Genomic DNA, 21723 nt, shown 5'->3' with positions numbered 1-21723 from the left:
TCAGCTGGGATGAAAGCAGCTCCATCAGCAGTGGTCTCAGCGACGGCGAAGCCGAAGGCTCAGACAATCTCAGCTCAGAGGAGTTCAACGCCAGCTCGTCCCTCAACTCCCTCCCAAACACGCCGCTGGGATCCAGACGCAACTCCTCAGTTATGGTGAGCCAAGAGTTCTCTACTCTACTAGTCCAGTCGCCATGATTTCTTCACAAAAGCTGTTAAATGTTTTTTTCCATGCCTTTGCTTTCCTTGTTTTTCTTTACACTGCTCGGGGCAGTTGACTTATCTCTGTGTTTTTTTCTGTGGAATGCAGCTGGGATAAAAGAAAAGATTAGCGTGATAACAGACCACATGTGATTGTTGTCCTCTTTTACCCCCCCTGCAGCTCCGCACGGATGCGGAGAAGCGCTCCCTGGTGGAGAGCGGACTCTCCTGGTACAACGAAGATGGCAAAGTCGGTCACAAGCTGGACGCCGGCAGCTTTGACACGGGAAGTCTCAAAATGGAAGCACCGAGCAAGTGGAGGAAAAAGCCCCCGAGCCTGAGTGAGGACCTGGGCGTCAAGGGGGAACTGAGGAAACCTCAAAGTTTGGGTGCGCCGGGGAGCTTTAAGAAGAGTCGGAATCCTCCAGTGGGTGTGACCTCCCCTATCACCCACACATCTCAGAGCATGCTGAAAGTGGCAGGTAAAAGTAAATCACGTGTGTCTTTCCTGATATGTGATTAGGAGAGGAGAGGAATGATGTATGTTTATCAATATTACTTTCATCTAATTCTTCGTGTTGATGCCCTTGATTTTCTTCCTTGCCAGGAATGCAAAACTATGTACTCAGTTGCTGGCGCCATTTAACTTCTCTTTACTGTTTTCTATGCAGTACCAAAGAGTGAGAAACCACAGGATAAATCCAAGATTTCCATCAAGACTGCTGGTCTCCAAAGGTCACGCTCCGATGCAGGCCGGGATCATCACATGACGGAGCCCCGTAAGCCCCCTTCTGGTCTGGTCAAACCCACGACTGGAGCCTCTTTTGGCTACAAGAAGCCACCCACTGCCACTGGTACTGCCACAGTGCTGACAGCAGGGGGCGCCACCATCTCCAGTGGCTCTGCAACTGTGGGGAAACCTCCCAAGTCCACAGCAATCCCAGTGAAGCCCGTGGGGGGCCGCAAGAATAGCTTTGATGCCAGCAGCGAGCAGAGCTTCCTGGGGCCAAATGCCCGAAACAGCATCCAGTACCGCAGCCTGCCTCGCCCTGCCAAGTCCAGCACACTCAGTGTGATTGGTCGCCCAACATCCCGACCTGTCAGTGGCACCATAGATCCAAGTCTGTTGAGTCTAAAACCTGTCAGCATGGCCTCAGCAAACCCAAGAGTGAAAGAACCCTCCAGTTTCAGCAGTAAAATATCAAATCGGACATTCACTGGCCCAGTGAACCAGACAGACAGAGAGAAGGAAAAGGCGAAGGCCAAAGCTGTGTGCGCTGACATGGACGGTGGCTCTGTGAAAGGAGATGAGGTTGTGTCTGAGTCCTCACGAGAGTCTGTGGTGAAACCGCACGGCCTAAGACGGACCAGCAGCAGCAAATATCCCGAACTGTCTTCACCCACCACACCGAGGTATCTACAGTACATCTACATCTACATCTACAATACATCTACATCTACATCTGCATTTGCATCTACAGTACATCTACATCTACATCTGCATCTACATCTGCATCTACATCTGCATCTACAGTACATCTACATCTGCATCTACAATACATCTACATCTGCATCTACAATACATCTACATCTGCATCTACATCTACAATACATCTACATCTACATCTACATCTGCATCTACATCTGCATCTACAGTACATCTACATCTGCGTCTACAATACATCTACATCTGCATCTACAGTACATCTACATCTGCATCTACAATACATCTACATCTGCATCTACAGTACATCTACATCTGCATCTACATCTACAATACATCTACATCTACATCTACATTTACATCTACATCTACATTTACATCTACATCTACATCTACATCTACATCTACAATACATCTACATCTACATCTGCATTTGCATCTACAGTACATCTACATCTACATCTGCATCTACATCTGCATCTACAGTACATCTACATCTGCATCTACAATACATCTACATCTGCATCTACAGTACATCTACATCTGCATCTACATCTACAATACATCTACATCTACATCTACATCTACATCTACATCTACATCTACATCTACATCTACATTTACATCTACATCTACATCTACATCTACATCTACATCTACATCTACATCTACATCTACATCTACATCTACATCTACATCTACATCTACATCTACATCTACAGTACATCTACTGTTGGCCAAGAGGCATATTGTTGTTGGAATACAAAGACGCCAGGATAACACTGTAGCATCATTTCAGTTGTTCACATTATGGATACACTCACAACTACAACATTAGGTACACCTGCACAGAGAAATTCAATTCAACTAATTAAATTAAATCCAGCTCTGTTACAAAACTCAGTACTATTTCTACTTACAAAATGTTTCAACATTTTATTATACAGTATCTATTAATTTAGTTCTACACTACACACAATTCTAAACATATTGTTAAAGTGGAACAATGCAATATTATCCTCACCAGCCAGGAATATCTATTTCTTTGTGTTCATTGTAGAAATACAAAAATGAATTGTATTCATTTATGAGTAATAAACTACGGAGGTCTGCACTGTAATGAGGCCTCTTATTTGCCACTACGATCAACAACAATTATACAATTAGTGCAGATATCTCTAATGATGTGTCCAGTATGTCCATATTAGAATTATAGTATACATTATACACATTATGAAATAGATGGGCAAAACAGCAACCTCAGTTCTGTATTAGACATTTTATTTGTATCTGCTCCCAACAGGATGTTGGCCAAGTCTCTGGGTCGTCCACCCAGTTTGGCACATCTAGACAAGGTGAACTCCAACAGTCTCGACTCCTGCGTAACCATTCAGGATCTCCCTCCCAAAGTCCCTCCTTACTCCAGGCTCCAGGACCTGGCTGGCTCCCACTCTGCAGCCCGTCTGACCCCGAGCCCGGCGCCTGTGCTCCACATCGACTCCCATGGCTCGTACACCAACGGGAGCCTGGGTGGTTCACCTCTGCTCTACCCCAAACTGTCAACTATGCACCGCAGCATGGAGTCGCTGCCCCTCCAAATGAGTGTGCCCTCTTCTGCCAGGTTTAGCACCACAGAGTCGCAGAATCAGGAAAGGGGTGCAGGGACATGGGGCACTGGGAGCAGGACATCCCTCAACCTTTTCGAAGGGTTGGTCTCATCTTAAGTATATCTACTGAGGAAAGAATATTTTTTGTTCCATTGTTAAGGATTTGTTTTTCTCTCCACAGGCTGCAAACAGACAGGAACACTTTGCCAAAGAAAGGCTTGGAGTATGATGAATTACACTGATAATGTCGTCACATGTCATTGGTTGATGTTGAAGTTACCGTTCTTCTCTCCCTAAGACGCTGCGGCTCGAGCCTGTCGGACAGTGACGGAATAAAACCAGGAAGACGGCACTCCCACAATGTAGTCAGCATGACTGAGAGTGACAGCCCACCTCAGCTGCCTTCGCCCACCCGCCCACTCCACCTCTTGTCCAAAGCCCCTCTCACCAACGTGGGTGAGCAGCCACATCTTTGCACAGTGTCCGTCTAGTTCAGTACAGCAGGAACGGAAAACAGCCTTCCCTAAAATGTTCCCAAAAAGTTGGAAGCCTACAGGTGTCCAAAATGTCTTGTTAAAGATGTATAATATAGATTCACAGAACAACCCCTGATTGATTAATTAATTATATTCATCCAAAAAGAAGGTATAGATCGGATTCACAGATTTTACGGTTTATGGTAGACTTAGAAGCTTAGAAGCGTAGTGTTGTCTGTTGGGTGTGTACTGCAAGCCGCTCTTTCACACTGTATGCTCACTGTGTCTCTCTTTTGCGATAGTTGCACCAATTTCTTCAGGCACTCCGAGGATATCACGCTCTAACAGCATTGGGCCTCCCAGTGACTCCGCCTGTGAGCTGTTTGGATCCTCTCCCCTTGGCAGCAGCATGTCCCTGGCTGAAAGGCCCAAAAGCATGATGAGGTCTGGGTCGTTCCGTGAACCTACAGATGACGGTATGCTCCACTGGCACCCAACATGTTTTTATCTTAGATTGAAATGTACTTTAATGAGAAAAGTAATGGAGAAGTTTGTATGATACGTGAATTATAACAGGAACGATTCTGTTCCAGGTGTCTGACAGAGTTAATCAATTCAAAAATGATTATCTTTGTAAAGATTTCTTTGATACAGATCATGTTGGATGTGATTAGATTGCTCAAGCACATACAAGAGCAGATGTACTTAAAAACATTGGGTACACCAATTCATAAATGCATAGGGAATAAATGGGGTTTTAATAACTTTAACATTGTTTTCAATATTGGACTAATGACTTTTTTGTTATTTTTAAAGTGCACGGTTCTGTACTCTCTCTGGCTTCCAATGCTTCTTCCAACTATTCGGTGAGTAAATGTTTTCATCAAAATGATTAAAAACAAGTGATAACTGATTTAATAAAATATTGCTTGATGATCATTTAGCTACAATCATACAAGAGCCAAGTCAACAACAAAATGTCATCAATTTTCTGTTTTCTGTACAGTAGCGTGTTATAACAACTCCTACTCAAGTTAATCCTCTAATTTACATGCTTACGCAATGCCTTTCTTAGAATGAGGAGAGAATACAAGGAGAGGTAAGGCCAGTGTCCACAACCGTGTCATTTGCCTTTATCATCGCCCAAACTATACTCTCATTTGATTATTTTGTATTTTCCTTTCTTTTTCTTTCCTTCATCACTTCATAAGCTATCACTCTGTTGCTACACATTCTGTATTCTTTTCTCTCCCGATTAGAAAGTGGTGGCACCGAAACACAGGAAGTGAACAAACTTTTTAATGACAAAATATAAACACTTGAATTATTCTAAGTGTCGACATGTTAAACACATGTGAATGAAATGTCAGTAGGCTAACAGACATGGATAATGGGTAGGATTAAATTAAATAAATCGACTGTAGTGAGGTACTTTTACACTGAAATTGGAGGAGACCGTCAACGTTAAGCTAGCAGAAGGGTTTGGGGGGAGAGTCACAAATGTCACAAATGGATGGCCGTCTCAATTACTCTGATTTTCGCCATTTGCTGGTGTTCTTCGAACGTAACCCACTCGAAAAGTGGGGATCTACTATATTTGTGATTTTACTAATAAAGAATTTGTGTGCTCTTTGTATCCACAATTGCGGATTATACATAGTGAATTAATTGTACAGATATTTTCCCCTACCCCCACACAAAAATTCAGATATGGTTAACACCAGAGAACAGTATTGCAGCGTGAATGGAGTGATTTTTAGTCCTGAACGTATTGGTTTTTTCAGTAAGTGTTTCTTGCCACTTTATGTTGTGCATATTAAATGTGAGATTTACTTTAAAACCTACTTTTAACGCCTAGAAATGTTTCTTTATTTACGCTGTCTTATTTGTATTTGTTTTTGAATGTCTTTTCTACAATTGGCAACTCTTGGTAAACGTGTAAACATGTCCAAAACAAACAAACCATACCATCCCATACCATTTTCAGTTGAAACAGGGCCATTTGTCATTGGATCATTTGTTAATTATCAAAACCTTTACCAGGTTCTTATTTGTATCATATTTGGTGTCCTTTAAAAATTACCCATTAAAGTTTAGTTCAAATAGCTTAAAATGATTCATGATTTTTGTCTACAGCAAATCCGCAAACTCCGACGTGAGCTGGAATCCTCGCAGGAAAAAGTGGCCGACTTGACCATGCAGCTTTCTGCTAACGTATGTACGGCTAGCAGTGTTGCACTTTGACCTCACGTCATGAGTTTGCTAATGATTTGGATGCTTGACTTTAAAATCGATACAAAATCCACATGCCTCACAGAAGTGTAATTTTATTCCACAACAGAATTCCACACCATTTAAAAGGCATGTTATTGAACTGTTGCACTGGCCTTTGTCATGTATGCATTTATACTGACTTAGTACAAGATCTGTATTATCAAATTCTCTATTGAGAGAGATGATAACGGTTGTTTTTTAGTGACGTATTAAGTGATTAATACGTTTATTCTTGTGTTTATAGTTTACAGTGGAGTTGAACTGCTCTGCCTCATACTGTATACTATTTTAGCTACACGAGAGTGGCCAATTTCTAGTCATTTTTGGAGAATGTTTGATAGAGCTTTTGTATAGAATCTCATCTCATTAGAATGTGCTGTTGTGCCTAATGAGATCACTCCCTTGATTCTGTAGTCTTTGCTCAAGCTTTGCAATCATGGTGGATACCCTTCTGTGCCTTTGCAACTAACACAACTACCACACCTGCATAAATTTTACCTGCAGCTTCTAGATGCTTCTGTCGCAGCTTTTACATGACAATTTACAAGTGACGCAAAATCACACCAAGTCAGCTTGAACCGCCACCCTTAACCAGCCTGGTTAACCAACATAAAACCTACCTGTGTGTATGTGTGTGTGTGTGGGTGTGTGTGTGTATGTCCCACTGTATGTGATTACAATGGTTAATCCCACACTTAACGATCACTGTCCCTCTCTTCTATGCTCTTGGCTGCTTTTGATTCACGGATTTCCTGCCGCTCACTGCCTGTCCCCTCCCCTACCTGCTAACCGGTTGCTTCTCTGGATGTTGGGTATAGCAGTTAGGCCAGGTTTGTTGGACTGTTGAGTGAATAACGCTGTTGTTGTTGTTATACTGTGCATGTCAGGTTTTTCAAACGTTCTCAAACGGGATATTTAGGTTTATTGCAAAAAAAAAAAAATCAAATGTAAGCACCCCGTCATGAGACATTGTCGATTGAAACGGTTCCCTCATCAGTTGGAAGTCATTTTCTTAATGTGTTGTGAGTTTATTTGTTGCAGCTGCTGATGCATGTTGACCCACTCAAACCTCCAAATCCTCAGTCCCTCTTCTTTGCATCTCAATAGGCTAATCTGGTAGCAGCTTTTGAACAGAGTCTGGCACTGATGACAGCTCGTCTTCAGACCTTGTCTGTGTCCTCTGAGCAAAAGGTAACGAGCTCTCTCTTCCATGCTGGTTAGTTACTGGCTTACCAGCTAAGAAAAAGTGTTTTGACTCTTCAGGATTCTGAACTGAATGATCTGAGGGAAACCATTGAGATTCTAAAGACTAAAAACACAGAAGCCCAGGAAATCATTCACGGGGCTCTCAATAATTCTGAAATTGCATCTAAAGGTACATATATCATGCAATACATAAACAGAAATTCCAAAGCCGCCCTAGCCATATCTAAATGTGTCTCTGTTCTAATTTGATTCAGAACTGCAGATCAATCGTCAAAACTCGTCCGAAAGCATCTCGAGCCTCACCAGCACCACCAGCCACTCGAGTATGGGCAGCCTGAAGGAACAGGAGGCCAAGAAGAAGAAGAAGAAGAGCTGGGTGAGGATGCATACATTAAACCGGCCTTGATAACTTAAAGGAAAAACTGCATTTTTTTATTTATTTGCCCATCATCCACAATCCTTATGTGAGACATGAACACATATATCTTTCTCTCTTCTGTACGTTCTAAAGATATAAAAACAGATAAAAACGCTAAGAATGCATCTAATGAGAAGTACATATTCCACATATTCCACTTTAAAAAGCGCTAAAGCTGGAGCTTGGAGCTACTGCTGTGTTTTCATTTTTGAATTTGGAAAAGTTCATGCTAGGTGTAGACGTTCGTTTCTATGTTGCTATGTGAAATCAATGCGCCCAGGAAGGAAGTTCCGGTAATGCTTAAAAGGACCAAAATACGACAAAATAGTACTACAAAAAAGTATTACATGTCGTCATGAATATATCTCTCTTACTACATGGTTGCATGCATGTATACGTTTATACACTGCATGCATATCAAACCATAAAACCTTGTTGGAGGTGTTTTAATAGCAGTATTTGTAGGCGGCATAAGTGTGTCCCATTACGTGCAGTAATATATCAATCTTTCCTGCATGTGTTCATAATCCTAATACTTTTTTTTTTTCTCCCTCATGCCGGCCCACTTTTTATTTTAGGTGTATGAGGTGAGTGATGATGGAATGTAAACATACCCTCCCCTTGTGTTACCGAAGCACATTTTGTGTGACTGAACAGTTTTATGTTGAGTATATACAGTATAGTTAGGTATTGGGAGGGAGCGATATGGCCGAAATTTTTTTCCACAAAAAATTGTATTTACAATTTTTTCTGATTTATAAGCACAAAGACCGAGATAATTCAAAACAAGTTTTCCTTTTATTTGATCAAAAACTTAAAAGTAACCCGCTCTTGTTTGCGGTAACAGGAGCCATGTTGTTGCTGTGTGTCTATTTCTGTTAAGAAAATGAAGTGGAGGGAGGAGGGGGAATCGGAAGCTATTTATTTATATATTATTATTAAAAATAACAAAAAACTCGGATTTGTCAGTAAAATCAATATATTGTGCATTTACATGATAGAAGCATGGCATGTTATTTGTCATGGGTTTCCCTTCACCTCTCCACAGTTACGCAGCTCCTTCAACAAGGCCTTCAGTAAGAAGGGCTCTAAGGGACCCTATGCCGACATTGAGGAAATCGCCACACCGGAGTCATCCGCCCCGTCATCACCCAAAGTCCACCGTGATGGAGATAACCCTCCACCATCATCTATGAAAGCCTCAGCCTCTGCATCATCATCTGGGTAATGCACAAACTAAAACAAACAAAATGGAAATAGCAGTAATCTGTAGTTTGTGGTCTTACATGAATATGTACCAGGCTATGTGAGGGGGGCCAGGCAGGGGATGACAGGGTTGTGTCGGACCTTCGCTCGGAACTCTGGGAAAAGGAGAGGAAACTGACTGACATCCGCCTGGAGGCTTTAACCTCTGCCCATCAACTGGAGCAGCTGCAGGAAACCATGACCAACATGCAGGTATCATACATATTTTCTTCTAAGGCTGTTTTGGTGTCCTTCAAGGCTGAGTAGTACTACATCATGTGCAACTTTGTTTATTTACTTAGAACACTGAAAACATAAGACTGCATGTTAGCGTTAAAGGTATAGTTCACATTTGTCTGATATACAAAATTATCCATGGTCTGTCATCTCCTCCTCTCAGTAAGTTTGTACATCTCTGAGAGTAGCAAGAGGGGTAGTCCGAGAAGACTCTATTGTTCCTCTACGGAAAAGCACTTTTAGTCACAGTGCCTTTTCAGTCACAGCTGCTAAGGAGTGGAACCCTGTGCCCCAGAACATTTGAGAATTCAGTTCATACACTTTATTCAAAGAATATCTAAAAAAAATTGTTCATAACACATTATACATGTAATCACTATTACTAACATTAACAGTACTGTATGTTTATTCATTTTATCCCAACTGTGCTGTCATTAGTGTCTGACTTGACTTAATGCATGTTGACAGCTGGCGGCAGCGCGCAGTGAAACCAAGGGAGAGAAAATAACGTTGACTCAATCAACTGTGAGGTCTGACAACGGTAGACAACGGTAGACAACGGTTTTGTGATGAAAATGTATTACTATATTTTTAAGAAGCAAAACTTAAGTGACCCCAACAACTAGCCGGAACCACTTTCTTAAACACCAAAAACCCTCCAGAAAACGGCTAATGGGACAAAGTGGGGGGAAAAGTAATTGGTGATGCACTACACTGCTGATGTCCTACAACTTCATGTCAAAACATCCAAACTATCCCTTTAACTCTATATGGTGAGATCAAACTGATATTAGGTCATTCTTGCACATCCAGAGGACAGTGGAAAATCTAAAGGTAGAGAACGACCAACTGAGGACAAGTGGCATGTCCCCCTGTCCTTCTCCTGGACCCTCCAGTTCCATCTCCCAGTCCTCGGGTCTCACTTCTCTCTGCAATTCATCACCACGGCAGTCAGTAGCGGTGGCTAAAGGTTACAGCAGAAGGCTGAGTGATGGAACCAGCACAGGTATATCAGGTACATTGTGATTTATATTTATATGTCTCTATCATCAAAGACAGATATACACTCACCAGTCACAATATTAGGTACAGCCAATACATGAGCTGTATCAAAACCAAGTGGTGATTCGTGTCATTCATTAAGTTTCTTGCCGGTGACTTACATACGTCTGTATTTTTTTCCCTGCTTCTATTCCCATCATTGTTTCTTTCCAGCAGATTCCACCGATTACGCAAGCCAGTCATCGCAGAGAGATGACCACCGTGTCAGGGTGGTGGTTTCCATCGTGGATTTACACGTCTTTAAAGATGTGAGTGTGACGTTGTTGTCAACCTGTCCACCAGTAAACACTCTGATACAGCTCACTCATGTTGTTCTTGACGTCAACAGGAGGTCAAACAGTCGGATTTGTTCATCGGCACCGTCAGAGTGAACGGTAGGATGGACTGGCCCATGCTGGACTCAGCCGTCAGCCAGGCCTTTAAGGTGAAGCGGCTTCTTGCGGCCTGCAATGCAAAATATTTAGTCCTTAATTACTCCCTTAATAATTGGAGTTTTGAAAAAATTATTTTTGATTCTTGGTTTGTATGGTATAGAGACTATTTTATGTGAATAATAAAATCTGCGAGGATGTGGTAAGCAAATGTCCCTTCATTGGTTGAAATGACATGGAATGCACGCTGTTTCAAGCATAAAGTCGGATTGCTCTGATGTCTTTTTATGCACTAGGGGACATATTTGCATGGTATTTGCTATGTCATGCGGTGGTAGTGTATACTGCATAAACCAACATTATTGTCCTCAATTCCGTTCATTCCTCAGCATTTACTCCTGTGCCGTTCACTCCAGGTCTACATTGCCAAAGTGGACCCCACCGCTAGTCTTGGCCTGTCCACAGACTCCATCTTCAGTTACAGTATGGGCCATATCAAGAGGGTTCTTGGAGGAGAGGCTCCAGAGACGCAGCCCTCCCGCTGCATGTCCCGAGGGCCCACTGGTATCACTGTGGCTCTGAAAGGTATGTGCACGGCTGAGAATATGTTTCGATGGATGGTCGTTTTGTTAACCAAGCCTGATTATGAGTCATGTGGGGAGAATGTTTCAACATTTGTGTAGTTTCAGAAAAGACGGGTATTTATTTATTTTTCGTTAATTGGTTTCTGTCGCAGTCATGATAAGTGAATTTCCATGAAGTAGGATCGGAATATTTTTGTCTGCACGGTGGCCGAGTGGTTAGCATGTTGGCCACATAGTCAGGAGATTGGGAAGACCTGGGTTTGATTCTCCACTTGGGCATCTATGTGTGGAGTTTGCATGTTCTCTCCATGTCCTCGATAATATTGGCCACCGATATTATCCCTAATAATAATTAAAAAAATATATTCTTGGCTACTTTGAGGATTTCACTTATTGCGGGCTATTTTGGGAACCTATCCCCCGCGATCAACAAGGGAACACTGTGTTACATCTCTCAAACCCCTGCAGTCACTTCACAAACGCACTATACAAATTCTGGATAGGAAACCACACATTTCTCACCATTGTCCGATGTTACACATCTTCTCCACTTCAACAGTTTGTCAACACCCGAACAGCTGGTCATAGCAGAACTAGAGGCGCTAAGAGGGGAGATTGCGTTATTCCATTTAGATAATGTGTATTTGGACAAACAGCTTTGTCCATTCAAGCTGCTGCTGAGTGGAACCTCATGCCCACAGCCATTAGAAATGAAAACACATATCATACATTCAAGATCCAGTTAAAGAAAAGGCTTATTGACAATCAGAACTGCCTGTTAGGTTTGTTTCATTTTGGTGTTGTCACCTTTTGACCTGTGTGCTTCTCTGTAGACCCCTTCACTCCTTGAGTGGGCGGCGCCACGAGGCACACCTGTAGCCACTTGGTCATCAAGGGCTCTTAAGCCACATGGCTGCAGGAGGAGGACGTGGGATTGTACTACTGGTTTGCATGCTGCCTGTGAAACACCAGTTTGTTTGCTCCTGTGCTCTTTGCCGTAAGATTGCTGTGTCCTTTCAAAGTCTGTTCCACGTGCTCCTTGCCTCCTGTGACGCCGTCTGCTCATCAGTGAGTTGTTTCCTTTTTCCACGGTGCCTTTTTGTTTTACTACCTTAGTTGCACCGTTCTACCTCAGTTTGGACTCAGAAGTTTTTGCTATTTGTTTGTTACTTGGTTCCTGTTCTACAAGATTAAAGATATTATTTTTACCTGGATTGTGTCTGGCTCTGCATATTGGGATCTCTGCCTGACTGCACATAACAGAACAATCCCACCATGCAAACAGATCCCGCAGAGTCTGACCCGGTGCATGCTGCACTCAGGGCACATGGAGGTATGATTAGCGAACATCATTTGGCTATCAGGGATATGTCCACGCTTCTCCAGTCCATCTCCAGCAACTTGGACCGGCTCGTCAGCAAGGGAACGAGCTCCACCTTGTCGGCTCCAGCTGATGGCATAGTCACTCCTCCCCAGCTGCTGCCATCTGTTCCTCATTCCTCTGCCAGTGGATTAAAGGAACCAGTAATTCCTCACCCTTCAAGGTACGCTGGCGACCGTGGAAAATGCAAACAATTCATACACCAATGCCAACTGGTATTTGACCAGCAACCCATCACCTACCCCACCTGCCGAGCAAGAGTAGCCTTTATGGCCAGTCTCCTGTCGGAGAGAGCTGCTGAGTGGGCACTGGCTATATTAGAGAATCGTCCGGAGCTACGGGACTCTTTATCTGGCTTCATTTCTGAGTTCCGCAAGGTGTTTGACCACCCCTTAAGAAGGCGCCAGGCAGCCAGCCGTCTGATGGCTCTACGCCAACACAAGGCTTCCGTGGCAGACCACTCAATAAACTTTCGCATTCTCGCAGCGGAGAGTGGCTGGAACACTACAGCCCTCTGTGATATTTTTCTAGCCAGCTTGAACTCTAATATAAAGGATGAGCTCGTAACGAGAGATGAGACTGAGTCACTGGAGCAGCTCATTTCCCTCGCCATTAAGCTGGACGACCGCATCAATGAGCGCAAGGCAGAGCAACGAAACCCTACGTGCACCCAGTCTTCTTCTTCCACCTCCATCCTGCAACCATCCCCTCCAGATGTGGTTCCCAGCACAGCAGTCCTTGGTCCAGCACCCAGTGAGGAACCCATGCAACTTGGAGGTGGTCGTCTTACTCCGGCCGAGCGGACACGCCGGCTGCGCCTGCATCTCTGTCTATACTGCGGCCGTGCTGATCATGTCATCTCCAAGTGTCCTGCTCGACCTGCAGGACGTCCGACCTCCACTGGAGGAGCATTCACCGTGGGCCAGTCTACCGTCGAGGCGTCGCCAGGGCGCCTTCAACTGAAAGGTACACTCGCCTGGGAGGAGAACTGCCTTAATATCTGTGCACTTGTTGACTCTGGGGCAGATGACTGTTTTTTGGATTACAACTTTGTTAACCTGCATAACATCCCTGTGTTCTGTCTTAAGGAGGCCAAAGTGGTTCGTTCGCTCGACGGGCGCGTTTTGGCTCACGTTACTCACCTAACCGAGACACTTACCCTAAGAGTATCCGGTAATCATTTTGAGAAGCTGAGATTCTTTGTAGTACCTTCTCGTTCGGCACCTCTAGTCCTAGGCCTCACTTGGCTCAAGATTCACAACCCTTGTATTGATTGGTCTAGACTTGCTATTACCAATTGGAGCCAGTACTGCCATTCCCACTGCCTCCGTTCCGCGTCCGTTCATGCACCCTTTGCTCACTTTTCACCCACTGAACAGATTGACCTTTCTCAAGTACCAAAAGAATATCATGACCTCAAGGAGGTATTCAGTAAGGACAGGGCTATGGAGCTCCCACCCCATCGACCTTATGACTGTGCCGTTGACCTCCTACCAGGAGCTAAGTTACCCACCTCCCGACTGTTTAACATCTCCAATCCTGAACGCGCAGCCCTTGAAAATTACATCTCCACCTCCCTTGCAGCCGGACACATTCGCCCTTCCTCCTCACCTCTAGGTGCCGGGTTTTTCTTTGTGGACAAAAAGGATGGTTCATTAAGACCATGCATTGATTATCGGGCGCTAAATGACATAACCATCAAGAATAAATACCCACTTCCTCTTATCGACTCCGCGTTCTCCTCTCTTCACTCCTCTGTCATTTTTTCTAAATTGGACCTTCGGAACGCGTACCACTTAGTCAGAATTAGAGAGGGGGACGAGTGGAAAACGGCATTCAACACCCCTATGGGGCATTTTGAGTACCTAGTTATGCCGTTTGGCCTCACTAACGCCCCCGGAGTGTTTCAGAATCTGATCAATGATGTGCTACGTGACATGCTAGGTCGCTTTGTATTCGTGTACTTGGACGACATCCTGATTTTTTCCCCTTCCCTTCATGAACACATACATCACGTTAGGCTAGTACTTCAGCGACTCCTGGAAAACCGGTTATTTGTGAAGGCGGAGAAGTGTGATTTTCACTCCGAGTCAACGTCTTTCCTGGGGTTCATTGTGGAGAAAGGGCGACTCAAGGCTGATCCGGCTAAGATACAAGCCGTGGTCGATTGGCCCACTCCTATAACAAGGAAGCAGCTGCAGAGGTTCCTGGGCTTCGCCAATTTTTACCGTAGATTTATTCGCAACTTTAGTCGAGTCGCAGAACCTCTCACTAAGCTTACATCCGTTAAAGTCTCATTTGTCTGGACCCCAGAGGCAGACGCGGCATTTAAAAAGCTTAAATCCTTGTTTATAAGTTCCAACGTCCTCACCCATCCTGACCCCTCTCGCCAGTTTATTGTGGAAGTTGATGCCTCAGATTCCGGGGTCGGGGCCGTGCTCTCACAACGTTCTTCCACTGACCGTAAACTCCGCCCCTGTGCCTTCTTTTCACGCCGTCTCTCACCTGCCGAAAGTAATTATGACATAGGCAATAGGGAACTGTTGGCCGTCGTCTTAGCCTTACAGGAGTGGAGACATTGGTTGGAGGGCTCCACCCACCCTTTCATTGTATTTACTGACCACAAAAACCTAGCTTACCTCCGCTCCGCACGACGACTTAACCCTCGCCAGGCACGGTGGTCCCTATTTCTAGCTAGGTTCAATTTCACCATTACATACCGCCCTGGCTCTCGTAACAGTAAACCGGATGCCCTCTCCAGACTCTTTTCCCCTTCTTCAGAGGTCCCCGAGGCTGAACCCATCCTTCCACAGACCCGGATCCTGGGCGCTCTCCAATGGGAGGTTGAGAGCCGAGTGACAGATGCCCTCAAGGACATTACCCCCCCAGCGAAGTGTCCACCTGGCCTGCTATACGTCACCCCTACACTGCGCTCCGAGGTCCTGACCTGGGCACACAGTTCCAGGATTGCTTGCCATCCAGGCTTCCACCGCACCCTGTTCCTGCTTGGTCAACGTTTTTGGTGGCCATCCTGTCGAGCGGACACCAAGCAGTTTGTGGCGGCCTGCCCAGTGTGTGCACGCAGCAAGGCTTCCCACCAGGCTCCGGCTGGACTTCTCCGCCCACTCCCATTACCCCTCCGCCCTTGGTCACACATTTCAGTAGATTTTGTTTGTGGACTGCCTCCCTCTGACAACAACTCTGTGATTTTTACTATAGTTGACCGTTTCTCCAAGATGGCCCATTTCGTTCCCCTCCCCAAACTCCCATCTGCATTGGACACGGCCAAACTTCTAATCCTCCATGTTTTCCGCCCCCATGGAATACCTTTGGACATTGTTTCCGACAGGGGGCCTCAGTTTACCTCTGCCGTGTGGAAGTGTTTTTGTGAAGCCCTAGGGGCAACCACTAGCATGTCTTCGGGCTATCATCCGCAATCAAATGGACAGACAGAGAGAACCAATCAAGACCTGGAGACAGTACTGCGCTGCATCTGCCACCAACAACCTGCTTCATGGGCTAAACATCTTCCCTGGGTGGAATATGCTCACAATTCCTTGGTCAGTTCTGCTACAGGTGTTTCCCCATTCTATTCTGTGTACGGCTACCAGCCCCCAGCTTTTCCATCCCTGGAATCTAATGTGGCCGTTCCCTCTGTGCTCCAGCACCTACGCCGTGTCCGCCGTGCCTGGCGCAACACCAGAGCAGCCCTAAGACGCACTTCAGAGCGGAACCAACGTGTCGCGAATCGCCACCGCAACCCAGCTCCAAGTTATAGACCCGGTGAGAAGGTCTGGTTGTCATCTAAGGACATCCCTCTGGCAGATACTTCCAAGAAACTGGCCCCGAGATACATCGGCCCATTCACGGTGGAACGAGTCATCAACCCTAACGCAGTCAAGCTCCAGCTCCCTACATCTCTTAATATCCATCCTGTTTTCAATGTCTCCCGTCTCAAGCCAGTCTCTACTAGTCCTCTCAGCCCTCCAGTCAGGTCACCTCCTCCTCCTAGGTTGGTCGACGGCCATCCCACTTATTCCGTTAACAAGATCCTTAACTCTCGGAGAAGGGGTAGGGGTTTCCAATACCTTGTAGAGTGGGAGGGATACGGTCCGGAGGAACGTTCATGGATTGGCGGTAAACTTATTCTTGACCCCTCTCTAATTTCTGACTTTCACAAACGGTTCCCTGACAAGCCTGGTAGGCCGCCAGGAGGCGTCCGTTGAGGGGGGGGTACTGTTAGGTTTGTTTCATTTTGGTGTTGTCACCTTTTGACCTGTGTGCTTCTCTGTAGACCCCTTCACTCCTTGAGTGGGCGGCGCCACGAGGCACACCTGTAGCCACTTGGTCATCAAGGGCTCTTAAGCCACATGGCTGCAGGAGGAGGACGTGGGATTGTACTACTGGTTTGCATGCTGCCTGTGAAACACCAGTTTGTTTGCTCCTGTGCTCTTTGCCGTAAGATTGCTGTGTCCTTTCAAAGTCTGTTCCACGTGCTCCTTGCCTCCTGTGACGCCGTCTGCTCATCAGTGAGTTGTTTCCTTTTTCCACGGTGCCTTTTTGTTTTACTACCTTAGTTGCACCGTTCTACCTCAGTTTGGACTCAGAAGTTTTTGCTATTTGTTTGTTACTTGGTTCCTGTTCTACAAGATTAAAGATATTATTTTTACCTGGATTGTGTCTGGCTCTGCATATTGGGATCTCTGCCTGACTGCACATAACACTGCCAACACTAACTACAGACTGACTTGTCCTACTGTTGTTGGTAATGCTGTCAGGTATGTGTTTGTGTCTTGGTATGATGTTGTCTGATTGTTGGCTCATTGTGTTCCAATCATGGTTTTAGACTTTACATATACTTTTAGTAAATGGCTAATTCTGGCATATTGACAGAAATGTCTATTAATATCCACTGTCCCTGTAAATAAAATAAAATAAAAAGTAAATCATTTAAGACATAAATAAATAAAACTCCTCAAGGTTTTCTGTGCTCTAACTACAAAAATATTCCATTTATTAATATTGAATCCTACTTTGCGGAAATTCACTTTTCCTGGCTGGGTATAGTACAATCGCGATAAACCAGGCATAACTAACTAACATACATCAGAATTTGTAGGGTCAGCCAAAGTTGCAAGCCCTTAAATGTGTGCTTTTTGATATTGTCAAATCTTTTCATTAAAATGCATATCCACACATGAATATTCACTAGCTTTCAACATTTGGACCAGCCTTAATTCCTATCTAATCTTACAAGTGCATACAACTACACAAATGCAAGTTGGCAGGTCTTACAAATAAATGCCATGGCCAGTGGGGGGAAAATGTGTGAAAATGTAATGACGTACTTTGAAGGATCCTTTATTGTCATACCAACAACATATGCATGTACATGACAAGGTACGGAATTAAGCACTGAGGCCCGGTTAAGCCAAGAAATGTAATATAAAGCGTTGTATAAAAATATAAAACCATAGATAAATGCGCTAAATAGTATTTGCATTGAATATAGTACACATTGCCACCAGGGAACATACTGTATGCTTGGTTTGGGCTGTGCACCTTACGTTCACCCCTCCAGCCATTAGTCCATCTCTGCATGAAGAATGCTTGAAGACGGAGTTGGAAGAAAATGTGTGAAGACTCCCGCGTAACTTGATGCCATGTAACTTGGTGCCAGCCAGATCCAGCTGGTCGACCCACAGCCCCTGCTCCCCCCCATAGATGTTAATGTGGAACTCTAGACTTGTGCAAGCTAGTGGGCTCGCTCAACCTCACTCACTACTCTGCTGTAAGTTATTTTCAGAGCCAAATGCTTGAGCAACACATTGCTTATGAAGGGCATGCGAGGCAATACATAAACTCATTTGTGCGACAGGTTCTTACTAACATCATCGTCTTGCACCAGGCAACTTGCTCCACTATCTCAAACAAATATCATTTTTCAGTTTGTCATCCTTACGTTAAATTTGATCGTAAATGGGCTAAGTTATTGTGTTTATCCAGGTTAAATGCCCACAGCTCATATTGCTAGAGAGGTGACTGGAAAAGACATTTGTGTGCTTCCAAAGAAATTTAAGCTTTGTTGGCCAGATGATGGCGCTCTAATTAACAGCCTCAAAATAACCTTTGAAAAAACTGACTTAGGAAAGTGCGCCATGATGAATTTCTTTTCTCACTTCTGGGAGCTAAACAATTCTAATTTGAATCATTGTTACTGTATATCTGCTCACCTCATGTACTGTATTGTTTGTCTGACTTTTGTCATTAACAGTTATGCAAAATGCTGACGATGATTGCAATCTCGCAAGTGCAACATTTAAATAAACAAATGAAAGCATAATCTTTTTTGGGCAAGAAATTAACCACAACTGATCTCATATTATAAATCAAACAACTTAAACAATCGAAGGGTTATCCAAGGTTAAAAACTGCTATTAGATGCTTGCCTTCTAATTACATTTCATCTGTGTCCTGCTATGTGTCTAGGCTTGAAGGAGAAGTGCGTGGACAGCCTCGTCTTTGAGACCCTCATACCCAAACAGATGATGCAACACTACATTAGCCTGCTACTCAAACACCGCAGACTCATCCTATCTGGACCGAGCGGAACGGGTAAGACCTACCTCGCCTCCCGTCTGGCCGAGTACCTGGTGGATCGCAGCGCCCGCGAAGTCTCTGATGGCATCGTGGTGACCTTCAACATGCATCGTCAGTCGTGCAAGGTGGCAGAAAGCCAATCAAACGAGTGATCAGCTGCCCTGTCCAGTCATCAACTTCTTAATCGACTTTTTCCTTTCAGGATCTGCAGCTGTATCTCTCCAACTTGGCCAATCAAATCGATCGAGAAACCAGCTCCTCTGAAAACCCCCTGGTCATTATTGTGGACGACATTCATGACCCAGCTGCAGTCAGTGAACTTGTCAATGGGGCGCTCACTTGCAAATATCACAAATGGTAATCTATACAGTCTGATAAAAATGTAAAATAAAATAGAGTAAAATATCTTTAGACCTGTGTAACTGTTACCTTCTTCAGTCCATACATCATCGGAACAAGCAATCAGCCAGTGAAGATGACTGCAAACCACAGCCTGCACCTCAGCTTCAGGTAAGTGTTTATGTCTAAACCGTTGCCAATAAAAGTGCGTTCACTGTACAAACTGGGCCCAATTAGCCAGTTTTTCTCCCCATTCCCATGTGACTTGTTCATGTTCACTTGTACAAGGCATCAGGTGTGAATGGGGAGATGGTGTGTTAAATTTTGTGAATAAAATATCGCTTTCAGGCCACACGATGGCCAAGTGGTTAGCATGTTGGACACGCAGTCAGGAGATCAGGAAGATCTCTGCCTGGGCATCTCTGTGTGGCGTTTGCGGCTCTAAATTGTCCATTGTCTATGAATGTGAGCGTGAGTGATTGTTTGTCTCGATGTGCCCTGGCGACCAGTCCAGGGTGTACCCCGCCTCTCGCCCAAAGTCAGCTGGGATAGACTCTAGCATACCCCCGTGACCCCAATGAGGATTAGCGGCATAGAAAATGGATGGATGGATGGATAGCTGCTAGCTTTACTGGCCTGTGGTCATCGGTTACCTACTGTGCTGGCCAGGAATACAAGCTAGCTTTCACACTCTCTCACACTGGTCACTGGAAGTTGAATATGGCACCTCACAGCTAATAACTGATGTGAAAAAAAGAATAGTTGTTCTAAATAAAGATGTTCTTGGATATTGGAAGATTGCCAACACCCCGAAACTGAGCTGCAGCATGGTGGCCAAGACCATACAGCGCTTTAACAGGACAGTTTCCACTCAGATCAGGCCACGCCACAGTTGACCAAAGAAGTTGAGTGCACATGCAAACTTTGCACACCGCCTGTCAGTGCTCAAATCATATGCCGTACTCAAATTGGTCTGCCTGGCTGTCATCTCAGAAGAAAGTCTTCTCTAAAGATGATGCACAACTAAGCCAACAAACAGTTTGCTGAAGACAATCAAACCATAGGACATGGATTGCTCCATGTCCTATGGTCTGATGAGACCAAGATAAACTTATTTGGTGTGAAGCATGTTAGCTGGCAACCAGGTGAGGGGTACAAACACAAGTGTGTCTTGTCTACAGTCAAGCATGGATGTGGGAGTGCCAAGCAGTACACTGACTACTTTATAATTGTATCAAATTGTCGTTTCTTTTGTGTTTTCCCATGAAAAGATATAATATATATATATTTTTAATGAAGGTTAAAATATGAGACATTTATGAAAAACTATTTAAACGGGAGGTTGACGGGAAAGAAGGGCAAAATACGGTAGTTGCCCGGGAAAACAGGAGACTTAACAGCTGTGCTCAGGACTAAAAAGACTGAAAGGTCTTCTTCCGTACGGCAGCTGGTTTATGGAGTACTGACAATTGCATTGAATTACTTACCAAGTCTATTTGTGTTTGGTCTCAGGATGGTGACCTTCTCCAACAATGTGGAGCCAGCTAACGGCTTCCTGGTGCGATACCTGCACAGAAAGTTGATGGAGTCTGAGGACGAGAGGAGCTTGACCAATGACGACTTGATCCAGGTGCTGGACTGGGTTCCCAAACTATGGTATCATCTGCACACCTTCCTGGAGAAGCACAGCACATCTGACTTTCTCATTGGTATTAAACATTCTTACCAGGATAGAGATAGTATTTAGGGGATATACAGTATTTTGCTTCAATGTGGCCTGCTGTTGTCTCCTCAGGACCCTGCTTCTTCCTGTCCTGTCCTGTCACAGTAGATGAGTTTCGATCATGGTTCATTGACCTATGGAACCATTCTATTATTCCCTACTTGCAAGAAGGAGCCAAGGATGGCATCAAGGTGAGAGAAACGCGCTCATTAAACACATGTTCGGCCTGTCTTTGTCGTCCTGCATGATTTCTTCTCTAAAGTGTCTGTGGTGGCTTCCTTTTCAAGGTGCTATCATTTTACTTTTCTGGTATGTTGCGACTCTCCAGCTCCACGGCCAGAAAGCGGTATGGGAGGACCCCGTAGAGTGGGTGAGGGGCACTCTGCCTTGGCCTTCTGCTCAGCAGGACCAGGCAAAGCTGTTCCATCTTCCTCCTCCGAGCATTGGCTCTAGCAGTCCTGGTCAGTCCGGCGAGGAGAAGTCTTACAAGGAAACTACACCAAGCTCTGTGGACTCTGACCCGCTGGTAGGAGACAACACCTTCTGAGTGAGTATA

At 44.7% G+C, this 21723-nt stretch overlaps 1 protein-coding gene across 7 annotated transcripts in view; it reads left to right on the top strand.

Moving 5' to 3' along the window:
• The window catches only part of nav1b (neuron navigator 1b), a 100038-nt gene that overhangs the window by 72976 nt on the left and 5339 nt on the right, over positions 1 to 21723 (top strand). The window contains exons 8-33 of one of the 7 annotated variants that reach the window (XM_054785512.1): positions 5 to 155; positions 382 to 682; positions 872 to 1613; positions 2948 to 3352; positions 3433 to 3474; positions 3550 to 3707; positions 4030 to 4203; positions 4544 to 4593; positions 4803 to 4826; positions 5864 to 5941; positions 6823 to 6831; positions 7109 to 7192; positions 7265 to 7376; positions 7462 to 7583; positions 8674 to 8849; positions 8927 to 9083; positions 9921 to 10122; positions 10326 to 10417; positions 10498 to 10593; positions 10957 to 11125; positions 18995 to 19230; positions 19308 to 19462; positions 19544 to 19615; positions 20957 to 21153; positions 21240 to 21358; positions 21496 to 21693. In XM_054785512.1, coding sequence (XP_054641487.1) covers positions 5 to 155; positions 382 to 682; positions 872 to 1613; positions 2948 to 3352; positions 3433 to 3474; positions 3550 to 3707; positions 4030 to 4203; positions 4544 to 4593; positions 4803 to 4826; positions 5864 to 5941; positions 6823 to 6831; positions 7109 to 7192; positions 7265 to 7376; positions 7462 to 7583; positions 8674 to 8849; positions 8927 to 9083; positions 9921 to 10122; positions 10326 to 10417; positions 10498 to 10593; positions 10957 to 11125; positions 18995 to 19230; positions 19308 to 19462; positions 19544 to 19615; positions 20957 to 21153; positions 21240 to 21358; positions 21496 to 21693 — 4321 coding nt within the window. Of the gene's footprint in view, positions 1 to 4; positions 156 to 381; positions 683 to 871; positions 1614 to 2947; positions 3353 to 3432; positions 3475 to 3549; positions 3708 to 4029; positions 4204 to 4543; positions 4594 to 4802; positions 4827 to 5863; positions 5942 to 6819; positions 6832 to 7108; positions 7193 to 7264; positions 7377 to 7461; positions 7584 to 8673; positions 8850 to 8926; positions 9084 to 9920; positions 10123 to 10322; positions 10418 to 10497; positions 10594 to 10956; positions 11126 to 18994; positions 19231 to 19307; positions 19463 to 19543; positions 19616 to 20956; positions 21154 to 21239; positions 21359 to 21495; positions 21694 to 21723 lie in introns of all 7 variants that reach the window. The other 6 variants (XM_054785506.1, XM_054785505.1, XM_054785510.1 and 3 more) reach the window with 6 other exon arrangements.

This window comes from Dunckerocampus dactyliophorus, chromosome 8, assembly GCF_027744805.1.
Source record: "Dunckerocampus dactyliophorus isolate RoL2022-P2 chromosome 8, RoL_Ddac_1.1, whole genome shotgun sequence".
Taxonomy (NCBI): Eukaryota; Metazoa; Chordata; class Actinopteri; order Syngnathiformes; family Syngnathidae; genus Dunckerocampus; species Dunckerocampus dactyliophorus.
The sequence above is the reverse complement of the archived record's forward strand: the minus strand, read 5'-3'. Positions and strand labels throughout refer to the sequence as shown.